At 40.4% G+C, this 26,576-nt stretch overlaps 1 protein-coding gene across 2 annotated transcripts in view; it reads right to left on the bottom strand.

Moving 5' to 3' along the window:
* Positions 1-8,889: 8,889 nt before the first annotated feature.
* MLLT3 (MLLT3 super elongation complex subunit) overlaps positions 8,890-26,576 on the bottom strand; it is a 136,114-nt gene continuing 118,427 nt past the window's right edge. Inside the window, exons 8-12 of one of the 2 annotated variants that reach the window (XM_040580302.1) lie at positions 26,151-26,280; positions 24,486-24,585; positions 21,242-21,313; positions 19,887-19,958; positions 8,890-11,689 (exon numbers count right to left, since the gene is read on the bottom strand). In XM_040580302.1, the coding sequence (XP_040436236.1) occupies positions 11,558-11,689; positions 19,887-19,958; positions 21,242-21,313; positions 24,486-24,585; positions 26,151-26,280 (506 nt within the window). In that variant the 3' untranslated portion in view covers positions 8,890-11,557. The remainder of the gene's footprint in view (positions 11,690-19,886; positions 19,959-21,241; positions 21,314-24,485; positions 24,586-26,150; positions 26,281-26,576) is intronic. The other variant, XM_040580303.1, reaches the window with a different exon arrangement.

Below are 26,576 nucleotides of genomic sequence, written 5' to 3'. Positions count from 1 at the left end.
TGCTGGAGCAGTATGCTATCTCTGCCAGGAAACAAAACAAGGAATTCAGGCATACACCTGAAAAGGCTGGATTCTGTCCAGGCTGAAAAAGGTGGCAAACAGCCAGTGATGCCCCACAGTCTCACTACATCTGCAGTAGAATGGTGTTCTGCAAATGAAGTCACTACCACCAACCAGTGTGAAAAGGGAAGGCTCCCATCAGATATAAGTTTGGGTGAGATCTAAGGACAACTGATTCTCACCAAAAAAAAAAGTCATGTTTGTAGGAGATTCCCTCAACACTGGTCTTTTCAGCCTTCTAGGTGATGAATATCAGAAGGGTGTTTTTCACCAAATGACAACAAAGACTCCAGTCTCTTAGGGGATGTCACCGGTCTAGCCACTAATAATGTCAGAGAGGCACTTGGTAGCTGGCAAGACACCACTTTACAGCTAGTATGAGCAGATTATACCAGCCATAAATTAATCAAATAAGTCTTCTTTTCTTTTTTTCTTTTTTTTTTCCCCAAAGCACTACAATAAAACTGACCTGCAGTTCCACAGCCTGTAGGGAGAGGTTTCCTAGTGGAAACTGAAGCCAAGAAGGCTGAAAAGGATTGCTGACCCGTTGCAGTAAAACAAGCTCTTCCAGCCTTCCTGCAGGTTCATCAGCTCTGTTTTGGCATGCTAGCTAGTCTTTTCTTTGCATCCACCAGCAAAGATGTTCCTTTCCAGGACATTTTGTCCAGGTATGTCCTGGTTTCAGCTGGGATGGAGTTAATTTTCTTCTCAGTAGCTGGTGCAGTGCTGTGATTTGGATTTGGTGTGAGAACCATGTTGATGGCACACGGATGTTTTTAGTTGTTACTGGGTGATGTTTGTACCAAGTCAAGGACTTGTTTCTTGGGCCCTGCCAGCTGGAGGGCTGGAGTGGCACAGGAAATGGGGAGGGGACGCAGCCAGGACAGCTGACCCAAACAGGCCAAAGGGATATTCCAGACCATATGACGTCATGCTCAGCACATAAAGCTGGGGGAAGAAGGAGGAAGTAGGGGGGGACATTCAGCGTTATACCGTTTGTCTTCCCAAGTAACTGTTACATGTGATGGAGCCCGGCTCTCCTGGAGGTGGCTGAGCACCTGCCTGCCCATGGGAAGTGGTGAATGAATTCCTTGCTTTGCTTTGCTTGCTTGCATGGCTTTTACTTTCCCTATTAAATTGTATTTATCTCAAACCACAATTTTTCTCACTTCTACTCTTTTGAACCTCTCTCCCATGCCACGGTGGGGGGAGTGAGCAAGCAGTTGTGTGGGGCTTAGCTGCTGGCCAGGGTTAAACCAAGACAAGGTAGAAGGGAGAAAGATTATTCTCATCAGACTCATGATGGTTTTAATGACCCAAGTCAGAGTCATCTACCCCATACCAAGATGAGATTATTTGCCATACATAGTGTCTTTTCCAAAGCGCAGAAGAAACCAACAAGAAGACTAGGTCATGGAGTGAAGAAAATCTTTCATTTATTTTCTCCAGAAACAGAAGTAGTTTGCTGCTGCTTTCTGCTATAACATTGCAAATGGACTGAATGCAAGAACCCCCTGCCAGAAAAACCACTGTAGTTTGCTTAAGACCAAGATAACTCTCTGTGAAGCTGTTCTCCAAGCTGAGGAAAATTCTGACACCCAGTGAAGGTGGCTGACAAAACAGCACAAGCAAGATTTTCACAAGTTCAAAAGAGATCCAATACTGAAATGGGACAAAGTATTGTATTGAATTTTTGAAGTCAGAGGATGATCTAGTGGGGGAAGAGGATGGAGTTTTGAGCCACAGAGAAGAGCCAGGCACTGATGATGTATTAAGAACCAACAAACAAACAATGCCTTGAAGGAGTCAGGGCATGTTCCTCTACAAAGTTGACATGGTCAGTTGCCCAACTTAAGTGTCTATACCAATGCATGCAGTATGGGTAACAAACTGGAAGAGTTGGAAGCTACTGCACAGCTAGAAAGCTGCCATCTTATCATTATCACCGAAACATGGTGGGAGGAATCACAAGATGAGCACTGCAATTGATGGCTATAAACTGTTCAGAAGGGACAAGCCAAGAAAAAAGAGGTGAGGTAATTGCGCTTTATGTAAAAAAAATGACTGCACAGACCTGTCTTTGAAAAACAGCGATGAACAGGTTGAGAACTTATGGGTAAAATTCAGGGGCCAAGTCATCAAAGGAAACTTTGTGGCTGGTGTTTACAACAGGCCCCCTGGTCAAGGGAACCCTGTTGACAAAGCATTTTTACTTCAGGAAGCATCATGCTTGCAGGCTCTGATCCTGCTGAGGGACTTCAATCATGCTAACGTCTGCTGCAAAAGCAGCACAGCAGCTGCAAGCAGTCCAGGAGACTCTTGGGAGTGCATCGAGGATAATCTCTTAATCCGGGTGACAGACAGCCCAGCTAGAGAAGTGTTACTAGACTTGCTGCCTACCTACATGAATGAAGTAATCAAAGATGTCAAGACTGGTGACAGCCTGGTCTCCAGTGATCATGCCCTGGTGGAACTGACAATCTTGAGGTCTATCGGCAGATGAAGAACAGATCTCAAGACCCTGAACTGTAGAAGAAACTTTCAGTTGATTAAGGAATTAGTGGATGAGACCTTCTGGGAAACCGCCCTCATGGATAAAAGAGCTGGACAGAACTGGCAACTCTTTAAGGATATTTCCCCTAGAGTGCAAAACCTCTTGATTCTCATGTATAAGAAATCAGGAAAGGCAGTCAGCAGACCAGCATGGCTGAGTAAGGACGTCCTAGTCAGACTACAGTGTGAAAAGAAAATGCATATTCAATGGAACCAGGGACATATATCCTGGGGAGAGTATAGGGATGCTGTGTGGATATGTATGGATGGGATCAGGAAAGGTAAGGTACAGTTGGAGCTGAATTTGGTAAAGGATGTAAAGACTAATAAGGGCTTCTACAGGTATATGGGCCAGAAAAGGAAGACGAAAGAAAAGGTGTCTCCCTACTCCTCATAGATAATACTGAACTAATGACATCTGGGAAGGCTGAGGTATTCAACAATTTTTTGCCTCAGTTTTCACCGGTAATCTTTCTCCCACATCTCTCTAAAGCCTCTGAACCTCAGCACAGGGACTGGGGGAATGAAGTCCCTCCCATCATAACTGTAGATCAGGTTCTAGACCAGTTGAGAAACCTGAACATACATAAGTCCATGGAACCCAACAACAGGTATCCCAGGTTCTTGAGGGAATTGACTGACATAGTTGCCAAGCCACAGCGACTCTCCACCATAATTGAAAAGTCATGGCAGTCAGGCAAAATCCCCAGTGATTGGAAAAAGGGAAATATCACACCCATTTTTACAAAGGGTAAAAAGGCAGACCATGGGAACCAATGACTAATTAACCTCACTTCTGTGCCTCTTAAGATCATGGAAGATATCCTCCTGGAAGATATGTCAATGCATATGGAAGGCTGGGAGGTGATAAGAGACAGCCAACATGGCTTCACCAAGGCCGAATCATGCCTGACTAAGCTAATGGCATTCTACAATGGAGTGACTGCATCAGTGGAGAAGGGAAGAGCTATGGATGTAATTTACCCAGACTTCTGTGGCTCTTTTGATACAAGCCCCCACAACATTCTTGCCACTAAATTGGAAGAAAATTGGTTTGATGGATGGACTGTTAGATGGACAAAGAATTGGCTGGAGGGCCACATCTAAAGAGCTACAGTCAGTAGCTTAATGTCCAAGTGGAAACCAGTAATGAATGGTGTATCTCAAGGGTCCATACTGGGACAAAAACTATTTAATATCTGCATGACATACAGACAGTGAGATTGAGTGCACCCTCAGCAAGTCTGCAGAAGACACCAAGCTGAGTGATGCAGTAAATTCACTTGAGGGAAGGGATGCCATCCAAAGGGACCTTGACAGGCTTGAGAGGTGGGTCCATGTGAACCTCATGAAGTACAACAAGGACAAGTGCAAGGTCCTGAACCCGGGTCAGGGCAATCCACAATATCCATACAGACAAAGGGATTGAGAGCTTCTCTGTGGAGCAGGACTTGAGGATACCGGCAGACAAAAAACTGGACATGAGCCAGCAATGTGCGCTTGCAGCCCAGAAAGGCGATTATATCCTGGGCTACATAAAAGTGGTGTGGCCAGCAGGTCGAGGGAGGTGATTCTTCCCCTCTGCTCCACTCTCGTGAGTCCCCACCTGGAGTACTGGATCCAGCTCTGGAGTCCCCAGTACAAGGCAGACATGGACCTGTTAGAGCAGGTACAGAGGAGGGCTTTGAAAATGTTCAGAGGGCTGGAACACCTCTCCTATGAAGAAACACGGAGAGAGCTGGGGTTGTTTAGCCCGGAGAAGACAAGGCTCCAAGGGAGACCTTATTGTGGCCTTTCAATAGATAAAAAGACCTTATATGAAAGATGGCAAAGGACATTTTACCAGGGTCCGTAGCAACAGGACAAAGGGCAACAGTTTTGAACTGAAAGAGGGCAGATTTAGATTGGACATATAGAAGTCTTTTCCACAATGAGGGTGGTGAGGCACTGGAACAGGCTGCCCAGAGAAGCTGTGCATGTCCCATCCCTGGCAGTGTTCAAGGCCAGGTTGGATGGGGCTTTGACCAACCTGGCCTAGTGGAAGGTGTCCCTGCCCATGGCAGCAGGGTTTGGACTAGGTAATCTTTAGAGGTCCCAACCCTTCTTCCAAACAAAACCAATCTATGATTCTATAATATAGTATGTATATTAATAAAAGAAGAAACATTACCATTAGTCTAAAAACCACAGCCAACCAAGTGTACTTGGACTGTAAGATGGTGTATCTAAATTGCTGAAAAGTCTCCTTAAAATTATTTCAATTTACTGTTAACAGAGGGAGATCTGTACCAGCCTTGGTCCTTGGAGAAAAACTCCTTACCCAGGAAGGAAAGAAAGCCTGTTCTTAAAGGAACAGTGACGTAACATTTATGAGAGTGTGTCTAAATGCTCTTGGACACTCAGTGCATAAGAAAGGCCCAAAACCAAGAGCTTCCCAAATGGTCTGGCAAAAGCCCAATGGGACTCACATGAAGAAGCCACGGGGCTGGACCAGACGACCTCTTGAGGTCCCTTCCAACCTCAACAGTTTTGTGAAATAGAATCAATCTCTTTTTCCTTGCTTCAACTCCTTTTGAAGAAGAAACTGTAGACCCAGTGTTGATTTAGGCCATCAAAGGTTCAGCAGATGTCTAATGCATCACATTGTCAAGGGAAGAGCTTGAGTCCTGATGTTTTATTATTAACTATTTTAAGAATGTGAACCAGGAAGGAAGAAAGGCATGGCAGAGACAGAGAGAGAACAACTCTCTTTTGGGGTTGGGGAGAGGGGAGGTGGGAGGGCATCTTTAACTGCAAAATAGTAAAGGATAAAGAAAATTTATCTGAGCAACCAACATCATGGCTAGTCCTGAGTATAATTCAACTTAAAGCAAGGCACTGCAGAATTCTGTTCCATAGTTGCAAGACAGTAGCAGATGTCTATTCTGGCCACCCACTCCTGATATCTGTGATAATGTAAAGAGAAAGGGCTGTTCAGCACAGAAAAATCCCACTACTCACAGTAATTTGTTTTTTACATAGGTGGTGTGCAGCTGTCCAAGGGAGCTTAGGCAAGAGACAGTCAAAAAGTATTTGACTGCCTCAATCACTTACTTCACTTGCTGCATAGGCTGAGATTCACACATTTCTATAATAATAATGAAAATAAAACCACTAGCCTTCCCTGCTTGCAGTGGTCCAACAGACCAGACCATCAAGCATTCCACCAAGCTACATCCTAATCTTAGATGTGTACTTTCACAGAAGCTTTAATTCATCATCTTATTATACACTGTGCTAACAAAAAGTGACACTAATGAAAGCAGCATTAACTTCTTCCCACATGTAAGAGGATTTTTGAGGGAAAACATTTCAGAAACTTATACTTGTTGGACAGAAGTAGAGAATAATAACAAGTCACCATCATGTTCCAATTCTATCTTCTTATGCCCCATGCAAAGAAAGTAACCACCCATCAAAATAACCCCACCTCAAACCCAACCAGGTTCCTAGCAAGCATAAAACTTGTGAGTGGAGACTAATATAGTTGCAAAAAAGAACTCAAATATTTAAATGAATAGGCAAAGTGAAAACTTATCTGCTCATGAAAGCAGAAAGAAAATTGCTTTATCTTGGATAGCCTGGGTGGTGCTGACTGAGCCTATCCTGAATGTCTCCTCAGCACTGCTCAAAAACTAAGCTCTCCTGCAGCATTTTGCACCATTTTCTAGACCACCCACTCAGATCTGGATACACAAACCACATGTGTTAGGAATGTCTGCCCTGCACTGAAAGCAGTATCAGCATTATGACCTTATTAATGGTGCAGCCAGGCTTTTAAAACAACTTATTTATCTTTTCAATACCTTTGCTTCCTTAACAGTCTCTCTACTAGCAACTAGGTGCCCAAGGATTTGAAAGGGGAATATAACTTTGAAAAAAACACCATTACCAGACTGGAAGTATTTTCCGAGGATTTTTCCTCCCCTTCTTTTCCTCCCCTAGAGACAAGCTTTATTTCTAGGTCTTACCAAAAAGATGTAACTGACAGCTTCACAAACCTACTATGTCTTAAAGAGGACCCAGACCTTGATTCTGTCTCCCTGTGAGCAATGATAAAAGGGAATCATTTATTCCTCACTGTGATGAGAAGGGTGAAGTTTACTACTGAAAATTCCAGCTTTTATAGCATCAGTTCACTGAAAGAACACAGGAAAATGTATGACCCATTTGAAGTAACATTCAGGAAAGGGTTACTTCCAGTCCCAATTATACTGAATGATGATGAAAACACATCTGCTGCTGTATTCACAGACCTACATTTGACTTTGCTCAGATTTCCAGACTGGAAAAATTAAAAGTAAATGAAGAATGAAAAATGCAAGATTATCACTTTGCAGTAGAATCAATCTGGCTGAGGTAAAACACAGAATATAAAAAAGATGCAATATTCAGTATTACACAGACATTAGCATTTCAAACCATAAGACAGCTTAGATTTTTCTATGATGCTGCAACACATCTCTCTCATCAAGTCAGCAACACCAGAATTATTACAGCAGTGAACCAAAGAAGCTGCTGCTGCACACTGCCACTCTTACAGCAGACAGTACTGCTGACCAGCAAAACCTGTATTCTCTAGGTTAACATAAGGAACTATGTCCAGCTACTAAGGGATTTCTACTTTTTTTTTTTTTTTAATTAGTTCTCCCCCACACAAAGCGTATTGTTCTCTGCTCTTTCCTGTCTAATCATAGTAGCATTTCTTGCTGCTCAAGTGAATTCAAGGCCCTTATGTGATTGTGCTTTGATGTTAATTTATCTGCTCAGACACAGAGTCAGCCTTGTAAATGTCACTGGTTTAGCTGTCTTAATGCACTGATTAACTCCCAAGCACACACAAAAGCACTACAGATATACGAGTTTTAGTCTCCATCATGTGTTCATAAGCTTTTTACGCCCAACAGTAAAGCTCTCGGTACAGTATACCAAATAGCTTCCTGGTGTACACTACATTCTACTGTATAGTGCTTAATAATTAAGAAAACTATTAAGGCTTATAAAAACACATGCCTTGCACTTAACACAAAGTTAAACTTTGGAACGTGTTTTACACTGCTTATTTTTGCATTTCCTGCTAGCGCCTGCTATGGCTGACACTTTTCATTGTGAGTCTCAATTTCAGTGTACTGCACTACAGCAAAGAGTGCAAATCAACAGACCAATGAGCAAACACAAAAGTAACAAGTCCCTCTACAGACTTAAACAGGAGTTCGCTAATATATACACTGTTTACCGTTAAACTGCAACTAGTAACAGATGGGATATGATGTGTATGGACAAATATGGCATGAAGCAAAGCAAACATTCTACCATCAGAGCAGTGCCTAGAGTAAGACAATGCATACAACAACCGAACAGATTTTTCCTTCAGATGAATCAATGGGTTGTTCAAGAGACCCCAAAACATTAGTATAGCTCTAAGAAAACAAAATTATACTTGCCAAGTAAGGATCAAGGACCCGAAGCAGACTGTGAACATACTTTATTTCACTGTAAGATTGGGAAAAAAGGAGAATGGGTCAGGCAAAACCCAAGAACTTGTAATCTCCATCCTCTAGAGTAAAAGAAATTTTAATAAAAATATACTGGGCTCTCCAAATGCACTGTACTGTATGTACTTGGCTTCTGAAGTTGAAAGCATAGACTTAACCTAAAACCACACAACCCATGAAAAGGGAGAGAGAAATGATCAACCATTTTTTATGATCCAAAGGCTGAAGACTAAGCATGGGTTTTGTTTTACCTTGGAAGACTCTCCTCACTTCAGTGTATGTCCCTTCCTCCTTTCTTGCTCTTTCTCTTTAGCATGGACTAAGATGGCCTAAACATCCAGATGATAATGAATTTTTTGTAAAGCCTCTCAGTGGATTCAGACTTACAAAACGATATTAAAACTTCTCAACCGTATTGGACATCCACTTTCTGAGGTTGTAAAGTTAGTGGTGAGATGCAAACTGTCCTTCCTATTGCATACAACTACTGTTCTGGTAACAGCAACTCATGCTGAAATTTTTTTTTTAGATATTGCAACTTACTGCAGACCTCTGCCTGGTCACCTCAACAAAACCAAACTCTCATGTATAACTTTGTTTTAAACAGCCTGATGTTAAGTAAAACTCCAAAACATTTATTGCCAAAACACTAACCCATCCCAAAGATCAATGTTCATATACATTAAAGTCTTGGAAGGGTATCTTACTATTTTTTCTTTAAGAGAAATATGAATGTCTGAAATTAAGTGAACAAGGATTTATTTTGTTTCTGCATACAAAATTAGATCAAAATAGCTACTGTATTTTTTCAGTGTAGATCAACACTTAGTAATTCTTATTATATCAGAATTTTGTGAGAGTCAACGCGCGCGCACACACACACACACAACTGCAGACTACGTTCTTCCTTCTCCCATTGAATTAGAAAACTTAAAGAGTTAAAGGATGATCCACCATTTGCATGAAATTCAGTACAAAGTTGACGCTGTAATTGTTGTCATCTCCCTTTTATGCCTATTCTCCTATTTGCTGTTTTCTTCTACCCTGTTCTCAGTGCATAATTAAGCTTATCTGGTATTTTAAAGGTAAAATTATTCATTTCACCATTTCTAGCAAAACAATGCAACAGTTGTCCTAGAAGAATCATGGGATCCTTCCCCTCCTGAAACTCAAATGAGTTTTTACCACAAAACTTAGAAAAGTCAAAGTGGACAGAAGTCCGTATGTATATGGTATAACTAAAAGATAAGAAGTTGAACACACACTAGTAGAACAAATGTTTTTAAGGTTTCTTTTAGATTTCCAAACATTTTCATATAAAATAATCAATAAAAATTGAAGTTTATCCCCTTCACATGCATCCCTTCCCTATCCCCATCACCTTATGTCAAAAGTAACTTTGCAATTACACTCCCACTCCTCCTCCCCTCACCCTGCTCCCCAATTGCACATTAAGACATAGACTTAAAAGAACAACATAATGCTTCAAGTATGCTTCATGCCAATCGTCAATAAGAGTCATAACATTACTGAAAAAGTACACTTATTCTTGGGAAGCCTGAGAAGGACTCCCTGCAGAGTGTGGTCAAACAACATTTTAAATAAGCACAAAGAACCATAGCCCAATCCATATCCTGCCTCTCAAAAAGAGTAAAGTGTAAAACCTTCTTTGGACTTAAAGAAACACTATTAAAATTTACCATCTGAATAAGAAATAACCCCAATAAAATTTAGTTTTACAGTGCTGCACAATCTGTGCGCATGAAACAGTAAGTCATACAGATACTACTGTTCAGCTCTACACATACAGACTACACATGGCATGTAAGCATACACATTACATACTGGCCTGTCCAGAAACAAGATACATTTTGTAAGGCAGGTAAACCTGAATAAACCTGTGCTTCCAGAAGTATTATTTTAGTTCTATTTTCTTTTCATTGGAGGATTTGAACTTCTAATAGAACAATGACGATTTCATCAAGAAACCATCAGCAATATGAGAGCACGGAGTTTTGATGGGAAAGTGAGTACACATCCTCTCATTTGATCACGCATAAACAAGGATCCTGCTTTTAACGTATAACAGATGGTATGACAGAATACGCATTTTTATAGACAAGAAATCCTTCTGGAAACACAAGTGGCTTGTTGAAAAGATAAGAAAATCTGGGAAGTGTTAAAAAGCAGGTATGTATATGTGTGTGTTTATATATACAGGTGTGTGTACACATATATACACACACATATATATACACAATATATCATATGTATATATTCCAATACGTAACTGTGTAACAACATAATTTTTCTTTTCAAATAATGGGTTTTAATTTAGCAGTTGTAAAAAAACCAACAAACCCAGAAACAAAACCCCCAAACAAACTAAGCAGACCACATATTACATGAACAAACAAAACTATTATGCATATAGCTTTATGGTAAAAGTTAGTTACACAATGGCAGCAGAGGAGTGTTAAAACTTATAGTAATAAATAGCTCCAAATTAAGAATTTTCTACAACACTTTCTTAGAAGACAGGACCAGTATTTCCTCTTGTATGATGATACTGCAGAACACCTTCACTCATATTTAATTTTGTAACACTAAAACAGACACAAGAATGGAGACTGGAAAAGATGCTGGATTCAGGACAGTATACATAGTTTTTTGTTAAAAGCCCTACTGGTTTATTCACTAAGGCTAGACAGCAAGTCATATGATCCTATTTGGTGCATTTCCTGCTGTGACCAAGATCAATAAATGGATAGAACCAAGGACCTGCAGTGCAACCTGCTGTGACAGATAGGAAAGAAAATACAGGACCGCTGTTTGGTCCTCAACTTGGTATCTTGTTTCCTGGAATGCAGAAGTGAAAACAAGACTGTAGTGTTTTAAGTGACTAGAAAAAGATAGCAAGAAGTGGCATTTTAACATGAATAAGGTTTACCAGGCTTGTGATAGTACTGCATGAAAAGAGCACACATGGGACCCCGCTATTTGCAACATCTGGTAGTGTCATTCAATGACTTTTAGAATACATGTATGCAATAATAAATAGATCAGTTATGTAATAAGGCAGTGTGCTGAACATGCATTCATCTTGTGGACTGGAACACCACAGAGAGAGATACATGATACCATACACATTCATTAAGACCAAGTATTTTTGTCTTTGTGTGTTTGTTTTTCAAGGCTATCCAGGCAAACTCTTCCAGAGTATTTTCTTCTTCAGAAGAGCGGTCCTCTGAGTCTTGTCACTTTTTTTCTCCCTTATTAAGAGATGATGACTGGCTTTAAGGAAAAATAAAGCTGAAGACGGTTGTTTTGTTCCTTCTCCCCATTTTGGTTGCATCATTCTGAATGTGTCATTTAAAGAACAGTTTTTGATGCAGCCAGATGCTGAATCCTCAGGAGGTTCCAGACGTTTCCAGATAACTCTGTAGTTTACGGACTGTGGTTTTGTCCAGTGAACAAAGATCAAAGTCAAACGTTGTATTTGTGATATGAAAGTGTCCAGTTTCTTCTATAAGATTTACTACCTGAAAGGAAAGAAAAGATGCAGTTGAAAATTTCACAAGTTTTACATGCCTACTGAATATATTAGCATGCCACTAAGTATGAAACAAAAGGCATAAACCAAGCCAAATCGCGCGAATACTTGCAGGTTAAACCATTATCCTTATCACTCACTTCCTTTCTGACACACATTAAGATCCAGTGTACAGTACCTCAGGGCTGGTTTTTTTTAGATCATCATCAACCATAACGTCAGCCTACCCATCTGCTGTTCCAGCAAACGTTACTATTGAGAATATATATTACAAACATTAAAACAAAATCTGCATATTTTATTAGTTGGGCTTTAAAAAAACCAACAAAAAAAACCCCAAAACATGAGCACATGCACCCCAGCCCCCAAGCCTGAACATGTAAAAAGAACCCCAGGTAGATCTCTGGAATATTTACTATGTGCATAGCTGCTAAGCAGGTTATTTTAGAAAACAATTGGCATAAGTCTTTCTGAAAGTAAGGGAAAGAAATAAATCCTTATACAATCTAGTCCTTATCGAACAGAAAATTTATTCAAGAGCTCTCACATCAACTGTTAGTTCACATACTAACAGTTACTTCTGGAGTATCAGACTTAAATCATTTTTTTAAAAATGAATCAACCACGAAAGACTCCTACCAATGGCAAAAAAACACTTCTTCAGGCGACTATTTAACCTGCAATCACAGCTTTCATTCAAACAGGAAACATAAGAGCTGTCAGATGTTCTTGAGAAAAACAGGGACTAAAACACCCCTCCTATGAGGAAAGCCTGAGAAAGCCATTCTCTTCAGCCTGGAGAAGATAAGGCTCACAGTGGATCCTATCAATGTGTACACATACGTGAAGGGAGGGTGCAAAGAGGATGGGCCAAGCTCTTTTCAGTGGTGCCCAGTGACAGGAGAGGGGGTAATGGTTACAAACTGAAACACAGGAGGTTCTCTCTGAACATCAGGAAACACTTTTTTCCTGTAAGGGTGACCAAGCACTGGCACAGGTTGCCCAGAGAGGTGGTGGGGTCTCCATTCTTGGTGATAGCCAAAGGCCATCTCACATGGTCCTAGGCAACTGGCTCTACATGTTCCTGTTTGAGCAGGGGGTGGGTCAGACCCGATGACCTCCAGAAGTCTCTTCCAACCTCACCCATTCTGTAATTCTGTGAAATCAACAGTGCATATCTAACTTGTCACTTTCTGCTTCTCAGCCTCTGAATTGCAGCCTACATTTTCGAAGAGTGGTCATACTCAACACTGAATTGCTTTAACAAGTAACTCCAGATATGTGAAGTTCTAGAATGTACACCTACCCCAAAAAACCCACACAGCATCTCAGAAAGCCAAAGCATTATTTGTCAGATAGGGCTGACCATATCTCTAAGTCTGTTCTGTGTTGTTTCATTCCAAGGGACAGACACACCAAGTGAGCACACAGAAAGGCACCCCATCTGAAGTGGACCTCTGGGTATTTTCATGGACTGACAGAACATTCTGAGATCTTCTGCTCAGTCCTTCCAACCATTGCTTCCCCAGTACCTAGACTGGGCTCCATATCCTGCTTGCAACCTTCAATCTGAAACCCATTTAGTTCCACAGCTTCCACATCTACCTCCATCAAAACTCTGCTGCTAGATAGTCCTTACTTGTTTGAGCTTTATGACTCTGACTGTAACTTCTTTCAAACAGCTGGAGTAGACACAGACGTGTGCACACATGGCTTACAGAGCATACCTTAAAATGACAAATCTGGTAGGAATACACCAACTTGAAAAAGAACAATGAATTTAAACTAATTTTTTTTTAATTTTCCACTCCTCATCTTGTGATAAAAGCAGATGGGTTTTATCCTTAGACCATGGAAGAAAAGACTATGTTGATGATAAATGAAGTATGTGTATTGTCAAGGCGTAGAACGATACAGCCCAGGGTGGATTAAACAGAATGGAAACAAGATAAAATAATAAGAGGGAAATGCCTTTATAGTAAAAATCCCCCTTTTCAATCACCTTCCATTTACCAGGTGTGTGTGTGTGTGTGTGTGAAAGTAAAACTTGTTTAATTTGGTTTGCAGCTGTCCAAAATTCTGAAAGTCCTTAGGAACAATCCTGCTCTTTTTAACAATTCACTTAAACCTGTGCCTCTTGGCTTTAATTTTTTTCCATATGGGAAGTTTTAATCTAAAATTGCCAACTTCATTTGTCCACTTGTTGATTCACAGATTCTGGTAATACTTTTCCATCTCCTACTATACTGCAATTAATAAGAGAGAAGAAAAATCAAATGGGACAAAACTGATTGTTACCAGAAGGAAACTTTGATATGTGTTATTTGTCGTTCTCATTGAATGTCATTCTCATTGAAAGGCACTCTCTTGAACCTCATGTAAGGAGAAGCTAATGAGTCAATCCAGCCTCTTTCTGTAACATTAGGAATGCAATTTCAGGTTTGGTCTCTGTACATTCACTGTGCGATAAATAAATAGCTGCACAAGATGTCTGCAGAAGCCGAGGCCATGAAGGTGTAGCTATGCTGAACAATTCTGCCTAACACTTCCTTGCATTACAGTAGAAGAATAACACCACTCATAACCCCCACAGCAATATACCTGACTTTAGAACCAAAGATTACATAAAAGTGTTAACACATGCATTTTTAAACAGCACTGTATATTTTAAAAAACTGATAAGGACTTCTATTGATCATGTTCTGCTTTGGGCTTTTAAGCTCTAGAGCAATGGAAGTATAAACATTTTCAATATATCCCTCATCCAGCCCTCAAGAAATGTAGCCACCATGTCAGGGCACTTGGTAAATTGGACTGAAATGAACCCCAAAAGTTTTAAAGGAGGTACAAAAATGTATCAAGATAAACCCAGACAGCTCAATGAAAAACACCTGCTTGTGTGCCAGTCCATGAGGAATTCATGACTTACAGTATTAGCATATGCATCCTTATGCTATACAGAAATACTTGAAAAAGAATAAACGTTGAGATTAGTTGCCAGGAAGCCTGACGGTTCTAATATCAAAACCACAGCATTAAGCTGTTTTATTCCGAGACCTCAGGCTGCAAAGAACAAAAGTATCCCATTCATTCCTGATGTAGCAGGCTTGGCTTTTCTGCTGTAATGCACATCTCTCTTACATAATGTCTCTCCAGCTCAGTTTCATCATTATCCACTATAGTACAACTATTTGTCTGCCTTTAAACATGAAGTGTGTGTGTGTGTGCGTGTGTGCGTGTGTGTGTGTATTTCTCAATTTATGGAGGAGTTTAGGCCATGTGATAGTTTCCAGACCTGCAAGCTACCCCTTGCAGAAAATTCTCAGGGGACAGTTTCCATCTGAACTTAAGCTGTGGACATGAGCAACGTAATTTTCAGCAGTGTTGCACGCTCTCAGTTTCTTCCTTATGCCTGTGCTGTCTAGCACACCGGCTTTAAGGAAATTTTTCACCCACTGAAGACACAACTTCCGATGTCTCAAAATAAAAGGCAAAGTCTTAACAGAAATCTTGTTGCCTTTCATGGGGTCATGCTAACATCATCTGCACTGAAAATGCAGAGTTAGAAACACAGCTTTAGGCAGCCAAATTTGAATGTATGGGACATGCGGTATTAACATCTGATGCACACTTGGTTATCCCTACTATTTCACTGGAAATCACAGATGTTAAAATGTTAAAAAAGAACCAAAACCCCAAAAAACCCCACAAGCCTCATCACTGCAAATCCCAACCCCTTTCTTTACAGTGAAAGAGGTGGGAAAGATATTTCTTTTTAAAATGTATTTTCAGACCGATTTCTGTCTTGGCATTGTCCAATATTCACATAAAAATTGCTCAGGTGACTCTCACAGGACTAATTACTTGGTCAAATGTTCTTTTCCGTTTGCCTTCTCCCTCTTGGACAGTTCTTATATATCTCTAAGTGTCATTTTACATCAGGATTACTTTCCAGGCACTTGCAGTTCAATACGACATGTCTCCTGCCTCCTCCCTCTTTTTTGCAGATTTATTTCAGCTTCCTTTAACAAAGCATCTCAAAGAGAAATGCCTTTCTTCAGAAAGAGCCACATTCTCAGACAGATACATTTTTCTCATTTCCAACTTGGCTGCATTCCTGTTTGCTGTCATGCCTGTGAACTTGGTGACAACTGAAATTGCAAAAACCTGTCCTCTCCTTTGCACATCCCTCAGCACAAGTTTCAAAAGCCAGCGTTTTTGAATGATCAATGCCTTCATTCTTCTCTTACAAGTCCCTCCTCTAACAATTCCCTAGAAGTCTGTGGGTAGCAGACTTTGCCATTTGCAAGGGATTATTACCTGCCCTGACAAAAACTAAAGAGCTGACAATCACTGCTCAGGAACACACAACTCCACCATCACTCCACTTCAACATCGTCATCGTCTCGAAAACTCTTGCAGCTTTTACAGTCTTCTGCTGTGTATTTTTGCATGCAATCCTTCATATGCAGTAAATACCATCCCTTTCCACAGTTTTATCCCTTGCTCTCATGATCTTTGTACTTCCTATAGTCTCTATGTATTTCGTGGTCTAGAAGTTTCACATTCATTCCTAACAACTTTCTCGGGTCTGTACTCTTTCTCCATTTCTGTGCTCACTGGAATTATTTCACATTACTTACATAGCTGAAAAGCAGTAAGGATGTTTAAGATGGGATGACAGGTTTTTTTGTAATGCAGAGGAGCACTGACACTCTGAAAGATATCCACTCAATATTGTGAACTTATTTCTGTAAACTGATAAAAACATATGAACTAATGAATCGCAGAATATAAAGGGATTAAAGTCTTCAAAACTAAACTGCATTATTTGTTTTATAACAGCATAGACCATTTGCTAGTGCAGACCGGCTAACAGACAACTGGTGAGTAAGCTAGCTCCCCCATTGTATTGTGGTAGACCTCTGCAGCCAGTATTACCAGTTACCAGCTCTCAGTATTACCAGTTACCAGCTTTCAGTACAGAACAGCATCGCTGCCCTAGCCTGCACCACCTGGCCCTAACTCCAGTGCTCACTGGGGCTGTACCGACAGCCTGCACGCACTCCAAACACGGGAAACAATCTGCAAGAACAGCCGCCCAGGAAACAAGGCAACACAGGGTTGATTCTACATCAACCTAACTTTTATAATATCACTAATTAAAAAACATACTACCAGAAGTCACCAACTACGGTATTAAAATCATACTCTTCACGGAAGTTATGAGGCTACAGTCAATGAATGAATGCTTTCTCTTGTCTGATAAATAACGCTGGGAGAAAAGAAAAGGTCTATCTTTAGTTTAAAATGCAGAAGAACATATTGCTTTTTTTTCATTTACTCAGAATAGGATACTCTAGATTTCCAGCTCAGTTATGTCTCTTTTCACACAGTTTTTCCTTGTTTTAGTAACTTCCCATGAAGAAGATTTAGTAGATGAATACACAATTTTTCCAACAAAAGTAAAAGACTAAAAAGACTGCATCCCGTCCTGCTCAGCCCACCCACCGGCGCCCTGGGCGAAGGGGCAGAGCGTGCCCGCGGCCAGTTTGCTGGTGGTGCAGCGCTGGGAGGGCGGCTGATACCCCGGAGGCTGCGCTGCCGTTCAGCGGGGCCCGGGCAGGCTGGGCAGGGGGGCGGGGGGGGGCGTCATGAAGCTCGGCAAAGGCGGGGGTAGGGTCCTGCGCCGGGGGGCAGCGACCCCACGCACCAGCACAGGCTGGGGCTGACCTGCTGGCAGGCAGCTCTGCGGGGAAGGACCTGGGAGGCCTGGAGGGCACCGAGTGGCCCGTGGGCCGGCAGTGTGCCCCGGCGGGCAAGAAGGCCGCTGCCAGCGTGGGCTGCACCAGGAGGAGCGTGGCCAGCGGGTGGAGGGGGGTGTCCTGCCCCTCTGCTCTGCCCTGGTGAGGCCGCACCTGGAGTGCTGTGCCCAGCGCTGGGCTCCCCAGTTCAGGAGAGACAGGGAGCGACTGGAGAGGGGCCAGCGGGGGGCTGCCAAGGGGGTGAGGGGGCTGGAGCATCTCCCTCATGAGGGAAGGCTGAGAGAGATGGGCCGGTGCAGCCTGGGGAAGGCTGAGAGGGGATCTCATCAATGTACACAAATATCCTAGGAGCAGGTGTCAGGAAGATGGAGCCAGGCTCTTTTTAGTGGTGCCCAGTGACAGGACAAGGGCAATGGGCACAAACTGCAACACTGGAGTTTCCATCTGAGTATAAGTAAGAACTTCTTCACCTTGAGGGTGACAGAGCACTGAGACAGGCTGCCCCGAGAGGCTGTGGAGTCTTCTTCTCTGGAGACATTCAAAACCCACCTGGACACCACCCTGTGCAACCTGCTGTAGGTGAACCTGCTTTAGCTGGGAGTTGGACTAGATGATCTCCAGAGGTCACTTCCAACCTCAACCATTCTGTGATTTCTTCCCCACCCAATACACTTAAATACTACTATCTATTTATGAGAAAGAGGATTATGGACTCAACTCGAACCAGCTTATTTGCTTGGAAAATATTTCTTAGGATGACTGAAGGATTACAGCTGGAAGGGATTTTTCTGTTCCCAGCCCCTGCCCAAAGCAGGCTTGGCCATGCGGTCACATGAGGCTGCTCCAGGTTCATCAAGTCAGGATTTCAAAAGCTCCAAGGATGGAGACAGCACAGTCTCTCCAGGACTCTGTTCCACTGCTAGACCATCCTCACGGGGTAAAAATGTTTCTTGCTAGTTTTCATCTTTGCTTTGCTTAAAGCGTTTTGAAGATGTTTTTCATTTTCAAAATTTCTCATGAAGCCACCTAAGCCCTACACTCTCTGCAGGCTGTCGATACAGCCCCAGTGAGCACTGCAGTTAGGGCCAGATGGTGCAGGCTAAGGCAGTGGTATCATTCTGTACTGAGAGCTCGTAACTGTGTAATACTGCCTACCGAGGTCTACCAGAAGTGAAACCATTCAACAGCTATGCCTTGGATAACTGGGGAAGTAAGCGCTCAGGAAGCAAAGCTACGGTGGGAATTTACAATACAGTGGCTTTTTCAGATTCACTTTTTATGCGAACTCTCTAAGAATTAATGAATAATGTGAAGCAGAGAGGGTGTTGCAATTCCTACCCTTTAGCCTCCTGCACATTAATTTCCCAATGTAGATAAAAATTTGCCTCTGTCACCATTCTGAAAGTGTGCTTTGGTTCCTTTTGTAGACAAAAGGGAACTTGGGAAACAACTGTACATGAAATTATGAAGAATAACCAATATGCATCATTGTGTGCTGCAGCTTACGAAATCTGACAAAGCTATCAGAATTCATCTTTTAACTAAGAATATCCTTAATCAATGTCTTCCTTTTCACTGACCTCTCAACTGTTTTCCCATTTTTACTTACAACATTGAGCCTGAAGTAATAAACAAATGAATGTTTGGGCTTACAAAATACTTTTAACACACTTATCCAAGTGTTGAGAAATTTGATGAGTGATTGCAATCGCGTAGAAAAGATTTCCCACTTTACAACATGTCCACAACTAGCACATAACTGCACTAAACATAATAAAACCATCTGTACTACGATTACATCTGCTTTGTTACTAATCTTCACAATCTGTAATCTAATAACACCTGACAATGCCACCCAAAACAAGAATACTATTCTTTGTTCTTACTATTGTATAACCTTCCAATAAATTTGGAGCCTTCTTGGTTTGCACATTTTCGTATTGTACTCTTCCATGAGTTCAGCAGGCTCAATGAGTATGTGTTTTCCCCCAGTTTTGTTTTGAATTCCACGTCTGCTGTTTGCCACAGAAAACATCTTTAATTTTTTTCTGTGAAAACACTGATCATTTTCAGGAAAAAGCAACGAGATTGTTATCAAGTCATGGTGCACATGTATGTATCCATTCTCCCATCCTGTTTCTGTAATTATTGATACAGTATGTTGAGAAACATAATAATGAATTGGTGTAAATTTAGCCTACACAGGGTTAGTGGTTTTTTTGTCATTTAGTGCGATAATACAAATTAAAGTATATGTAGAAATTCCCTAAACTGCACTGGAAGTGGTAATGGACTGTATATGGTTTATACAGGCTTGAATGCCATTAAACCTGATTATAGAGTTAGATGAAGACAAAAAAATAGATGTGACTTCACAATTTCCATGAGCACGCTGTGATATTGCATGAGAGTGCTCCTCACCTGCTGCAGTACATGTCTCTCTCTCAATGTCATTAATCTTCTGTGGAGCTCTACTAGTTCATCGAGATATGCCTAGAAACAAATCCCCCCCCCCCATAAACAACTTGTTAATTAAGTCATAGCTATAAATTTCAAAAAATTCAGATGTCTTCAAAAACAGTACAAATGGAAATTTTATTTTAAACCTTCTTTGAGCTAAATTTTCTCATTTAGTATTCTGGCTTTCTCTAGTGTAGTAGAACCCAAATGTAAGTTTTTGTGGCTTTTCTTAAGATACTTCATAGCCAATGTAAATCCTGCTAGGTGGTCCTTCGCTGTAGAAGATAATCTCTGTATCTGAACTGTCACAAAAAGTGTCAAACAGTCTGGTGATGCCAAAAGAGCATCTTGAAAAAAAGTCTCCCACCTTTCCACATAAGACCCAAACCTAAAGGCTCACAGTCAAACCCCTTCTCTTTCTCTAAAGCTACTTAATTTTCTGTGACAACAAGGACATATAAGGGGAAAAAGATCAAGAAAGATTGATACAACAGTAAATTCCACTGTCCTTCTTCCTGGGAGTCAAACATGTCCCACCTCTTCACCCAGTTATCAACTTTCTCCTTCAGTCTGAGCCATCAGAAACCTTTTTTTCTTTTAAGCGGAGAGATATACAGCACCCAGCTTAAGAAACCAAAAAGCACATGGATCAGGCCACTGAAAATCTAGCAGCAGATACTGAAACTTTGGTCTCCTGCCTCATGTTATCACTAATTCCTGTGAAATATGAACCTTCAAAGGAACTTGTCCACACTGGGAAATTGTGCTATGTTAACTCACACAAGGACTTAAAGCTCTTACTCATGGCCAGTTGACATAATTTTATGCAAAACTGTCTTCCTCAGTGTTAAATGGTAACTGTTGCTTCACATCATTCTAGTTTAACATGCTAGATCACACTGCCACTTCCTAACGCGCAGTCTTCAGAAAGGATTCTGGAAAAAATACATATATTTTTAATTGATGGATTTACAGGCTATGAAGACAACTCTGAATTCTCCTCTTCAAAAATTATCACTTCACCTGTGAAGCACAAAGCAAACTCATGGTGGAGAGTAGGTAAAATAAATAATAGATGGCAGATTCCTAACTGGTCACATTTGCCAAATCACCACAAGTATTGAAGGGAACACTTCCAAAATAGCATGAAAGAAGAAAGAATTACAGGAAAAAAAGAGAAAGATCTGAACCTTAGGAACCCATAGCAAAAAATGTCCTAATTACTAAGATTTTCATTCTGTAACAAAGGTTGGTGTTTACTAAATATATTGATATTACTTTCTGGACTAGTTTACTGTTACCTCATTTTCATTTACCTTATCACAATCCCCATTCTTTATTTGTTTATCAGATTTGTTTTGCTTTATTGGACTTTTCACTTCTAAAATCTGGAAAAGAAAGACAATCCTGTAAAAATTAAATGCATCATTGGATACAATTACATATGAAAAATTGTGCTATCAGTTAATAACACAAATAATGCAACATCTGGAGAAAATGTAATCAAAACTCAAGAGCTTTTCATTCTTTAATCCATACAGCCTACTCATATTTTTCAGAAAAAAAGCAGCTTACAGCAGAACATGCTGAGTTGCTGGAATGAGGCGACATTGATATTATTAAACCTTAAAAGTCTTACTTTCATGTCATTTAAAGCAACCTCAACACTTTTTTGTATCTTTTGCACATCGGTAGGATAAGAGGTCTGATTCTGCAGATACAAAATGAGTACTATCCAGTGCTTTTGAAATGTTACATGACAATATATTTTTCCTGTTCTTCCCTCCATGTCCCCCCAATGCTGTATCTTTTCTTCTACAATACAGATTTTGAAACACATTCTTTGAAATGACTGTGTGAGTTGTAACTGAAAAAAAAAAGGTGTTTGATGGTAATTTCTCTTGCACTTATGGTACCCTTCCTTCAATGCCATACTAAGCCATTTACCACCACATATACAAACAATATACAAAATGCTTCATCCAGTAATAAACCACATCCAAGAAGAGCATGTCAACAAGCAGCAGAACAACATGCTTAATATGAAAACTTTAGGACTAAAGTGAGGAATATTTTAGGGAAACTGAACTGTTGATTGTTCTACCAATTTTTCCACACGCAACACACTTCTTTTTAAGTTAAAAAAAGAGTTGAAAAAACATAATAAATCATCATGTTATTCCTAACCTAGAATACGATCAGTTCTTCTGAAAAACACCAAAGGAAAGTAAATGATCACAGACGATGGGAGATTTTGTTTCACATTTCATTGTAGGTAAGACTAACATCACTAGCATGTTTATCTCTAAAACCATGCTGGACAGTCACAACACAGGACAAACCTCAGCAAATAAATCAAGGAAATAAGGCCTGTAAAATCAAGTCTTCTAGACTAGTAAGAAGCCTCACTGATAGCTTTCTCTAAGCTCTGTTTCATTTCTACTTCCCTTGGTATAAATCACTAAGATTGCATATATGCTGTCCAGGGTGCATAGCAAATACAGCAGGCAGGCAGCTATTTCCCTGTATAGAGAAAATTACTGCAGATCTGAGTTAACCTTACTTAAGGATTTACTTGGCCAAGAGTGTCCAGAAAAGAAAACATACTTTTCTGCAGGAAAATCCCAGTTCTTTGATTCAGTATTCCCTGGGGTTACTGCTGTGTAGGCTAGTGGAAAAGAAAGTCTTGTTTTGAAAAAAAAAAAACCCAGACCTCTAGGTGTGGATCCAGCACGTTTCAGATGCTTTTGTTTTTAAAGGAAGAAAACTCTGTTTATATAGAACCTTAGCAAGGCTACAGTATATTTGGAAAAAATCTGCTTCCTTACAGTGTTCTTGATGTGTAATTGAAACCCAACATCTTAAGCACTCATTTAGAAGAGACACAACACTGATCACATCTGAGGAAGCTTATATAAATACTAACTCTGTCTTAGCTCTTTAGTTCTATGAATGGACTTAGTCAACACAACCCTGATTTGACCAGTCAGAAGCATCATCCTGGCAATCAGCACTATGCTACCAAGCAGAGATTTCAAATGTGGCTATGGTCCGTACAACTAGAATTGTTATAATGCTTCCCTGAATTTATGTTTTTCAGCTTGATTTTAAAATTCAGCTTAATTATAAAAATGGAAGAAGGTATGTGACATTCAATTTTAGCTGGCCCACTGCTACTGTTTGGAGTGCTTAGATGTGCAGGCAGACCTTCTGTTAGATCACTGAAGGCGAAAGGAATATGAAAGATGTGACTGAGTGGGCTGCTGTTACTGAGACTTACAATTACTAAAATTTACACTGCCTCTGTACACGTTAGTCTTCATTAAGCAACAAGCCATAGATAGGTGTTTTGTTTTTCTTGTGCTATGTCTCCAGTAAATGCAATATTCTTCATCTTTATAGTCTGCTTTTCTCCCAAAAGACTGTCTTTAAAACTTGTAACTTTTTTAGAGAGCAACATAAAAAAGCCTACAGAGTTTCTGGTGGGTAAGAATGCTTTCTGGACATGGAATCTCCTTCCTTTCTGCGTACATACTACTTCCTAGGGTGTGCTTTTTCTCCACAGTGTATTTGAAGTTAACATGAATAATAATGTTTTGTTTCTGCACTATCAGTAAGTTGGTATTGGAAACCTTACTAGAAAAACATTTACAAGTAAATAATTTCTGGCAGATAATTGAAGCAGTTAACCTAAGAGATATAGGAAAAACTTACCCATAAAACTCATCACCTAAACCACAGACTTTTGTTAATACATGTAGACACTATTCTAACTGTATCAACATCGTAAGCAGCCATTTATGACCAGTCAGCAAATTTTATGACGGATTTGTTTATGATCCAACTGACACTGGAACTGAATTGCGGCTCCCTAAAATAAGGGACAAGTTATGTATTTTATAAATTATTATTTGAAAAAAAACCAACAGGTTTTATGTTTAATTTTTATATTTGGAGAGCTTTGCTTTATTGGTGACTGGGTGTGAGGTAACTCCCACGCTCTAACTGTCATTTGCCCCTAATGTATTTTGTAGCTCTAGGTTAATTTCTTTTTTTCTGAAAAAAAGAACTACCCCACTTTCCTACCTCAAAAATAATAACAATGTTAGCTCTTACAGATACGGAAAAAACACTTTGATAGTGGGGTAAAAAAACCTATTGTGTCTTCTAGTGAAGTAAAAAATATTGTATTTTCTAGATGAACAGTGGTGGGGGAGAGGGGAAAAAAATGAGTCAATAAACTCCTGAGAATGAGCCTATTGACGCAAACTGTCTACTGCTAATACCTGTATCAATAGCTGTATTAATCTGCATCAGTTGTATGACTGACACTGTAAAGCCAGTTTGCATTGTTTACCTTACAAAGCTAATTCATACAGAAAGGACACATTTCTTAAAATACTTACGAAAACATTACTTTGGTCTACAGTATTTGCTAATCCAAATCCTTCTACCAATAAAAAAGCTAGCATGTCAGTTTACGGACTAAGTAACTGCGTCAAAGTAGTCAGCATGTCATTATCAGCTCCCCAGGACTGCATTTACGAATCCTGACTTTACCTGATTGTTGTTGGTTTTCAGTAAAGGTGGTGCTGGCTCATGATGTAGTGGTGAGGAAGCTGAACTGCTGTCACTGTCACTGCCATCACTCAGACTAACCCTATGGAAAAAACAGAGCCAAGAGATTACACCTCCAGACAAAGGGCTGTTAACAGGGGTGAACCGAGCTTGCACTTTGAGGCAGACGCCAAGAATGACCCCTCGCTAAGCAAGCCATCATTAATCAAGGTCACGTGGAAGAGAGGCATCTGAGTAGAGCTGCACTCTGGAAGAAGCTCTGCACAGCATGGAGAATAAGGCTGTCTGCCTGCACTTGGCTGAGATGACATGTCTAGTTAACAGCATCTAACATTACAGATACTGTTAAATATTTAGAATATCAAACTGCTTTTCCCAGCATTCCTGAACCTACTCTGTATCTTCGTTCACAGCCACATGGAAGGAGGAAAATTTTTTTAGAGATAATTTTCTGCTCTTCTACAAGCTTTCTAAACAGCTGTATTTCTCACTTGGACAGGTGTTTCACTGAAAAGTTCCGCGTTTGTTGTCACAAATAACAGTCTTTTGCCTAGGTAAAATTTTAAAACTTAGTATCTCGGGAAAGGCCACATGAAAAAGCTCAGTTCCTTGCCAGTCTCATCATCCATTTAGTTAGGAATAACAGGGAATATTTAACTGTTGGAAGAAAAAAGAATAATTATTTGGGATAAAAAGAAGCTAGAGAAAAATTAGCCTTAAGGTTTTATTAAAAAAAAAGAAACAAAATCTCCACAATTAAGAGCAAGTTGAGCTTCAGACAATCCTTTATACAACCACTGTCATGAACAAATTCTCAAACTGCTAGTCATTTTAGTCTTTTTTTCCTTGAAGCCAGCTGCTAAAGTATACCAGGGGAAAAGCTCACATTTATTAATGTTTTCCTATTACATTCCCATTTAAGCAGTAGCTGACACTTGGTACTCAGGTGCTGCACACTCACAGCAAAAGCCTGTGGATCAGATAAAGAACGTACTATGAAAAGGTTCAAGAGAGACTGCTTCAGATTTTCCGTAACCTGCAACAACATTCAGACGGAGCGTAAAGTTGCCCGAAGAAGGGATGAACACCCTCTTCAGGTTGCAGCTAGGATGCAGAAGCTTTTTTAAAAAAGTAATTTCTGTGATAGATGCTTGCTTTGCCTTCTGCCTGCACTTTTATACATTACCTATTGCACGTAGTGCAGAAATTACTTGAAATTCAAATTTAATTGATTTTGATCCAATTTAACAACTTAATCTAAAACTGGTAAGCAAAGAGATCCTGAAAATGAGACGCTACGTAGAAAATAGCTCATCCGGCAATTGAAGGATTTAATTCTATCTCATTTATGCCAAAAAGTAATTATGACTACTCCCCTGAAGTCACAATGGCATGAAATCAAGGGAAGTCGAATGAAGATCTTCACAGCCATATGGATTAGTATAGAAATAGTTTGTATTGGAAATGGCTAATTCTCTTAGTTTTTAGAAGAGGCACTTTTACCTTCATCTGCTTTAAAAGGAGAGTCTGAATTCTCTGCCTATGTGCTACTCAGCGCTCTTTGAGAACATCAGACCTCACCTCATTACTAACATGCACAACATCCTGGCCACCCGCCTACTTGACATCATAAGACAAGACGCTCACCTGCGACTTCTGTTTCCTCCTCGTGTATTTACAGGTCGTTCCAACTCAGAATCATTATTCTTCTCTGCTTCATCTGATTCATCTTCATTATCATCTGAATGCAGATCTTTCATTACAGACCTCAAGGGACCTGAAACAACACGGACAATAAAATACACAAATGAAGTTCACTTTGTAGTGTTCCAGGCAATTCACCCTGTTTTGTCTAAAAAAAAACCCAAAAGACAGAAAACTACCCTTCCCACACTGTGTTGGGAGGGGAGCATTTTAAACATTAAACAAATGAAGCAATGCACTGGCGCCTTGTGCTGCAGGGACTTATTCATGAATTGTTTACTCACACAAGCAACACAGTCAGCTTCAGTAGACTTACGCATGACAGTAAAGTGACTCCTAGGTTCACGTGTTTGTATGATTGGCCCCCCG

The sequence above is a fragment of the Falco naumanni genome, chromosome Z, assembly GCF_017639655.2.
Source record: "Falco naumanni isolate bFalNau1 chromosome Z, bFalNau1.pat, whole genome shotgun sequence".
Lineage (NCBI taxonomy): Eukaryota > Metazoa > Chordata > Aves > Falconiformes > Falconidae > Falco > Falco naumanni.
Note: the sequence above shows the minus strand (reverse complement) of the source record. Positions and strands in the feature narration are given on the sequence as shown.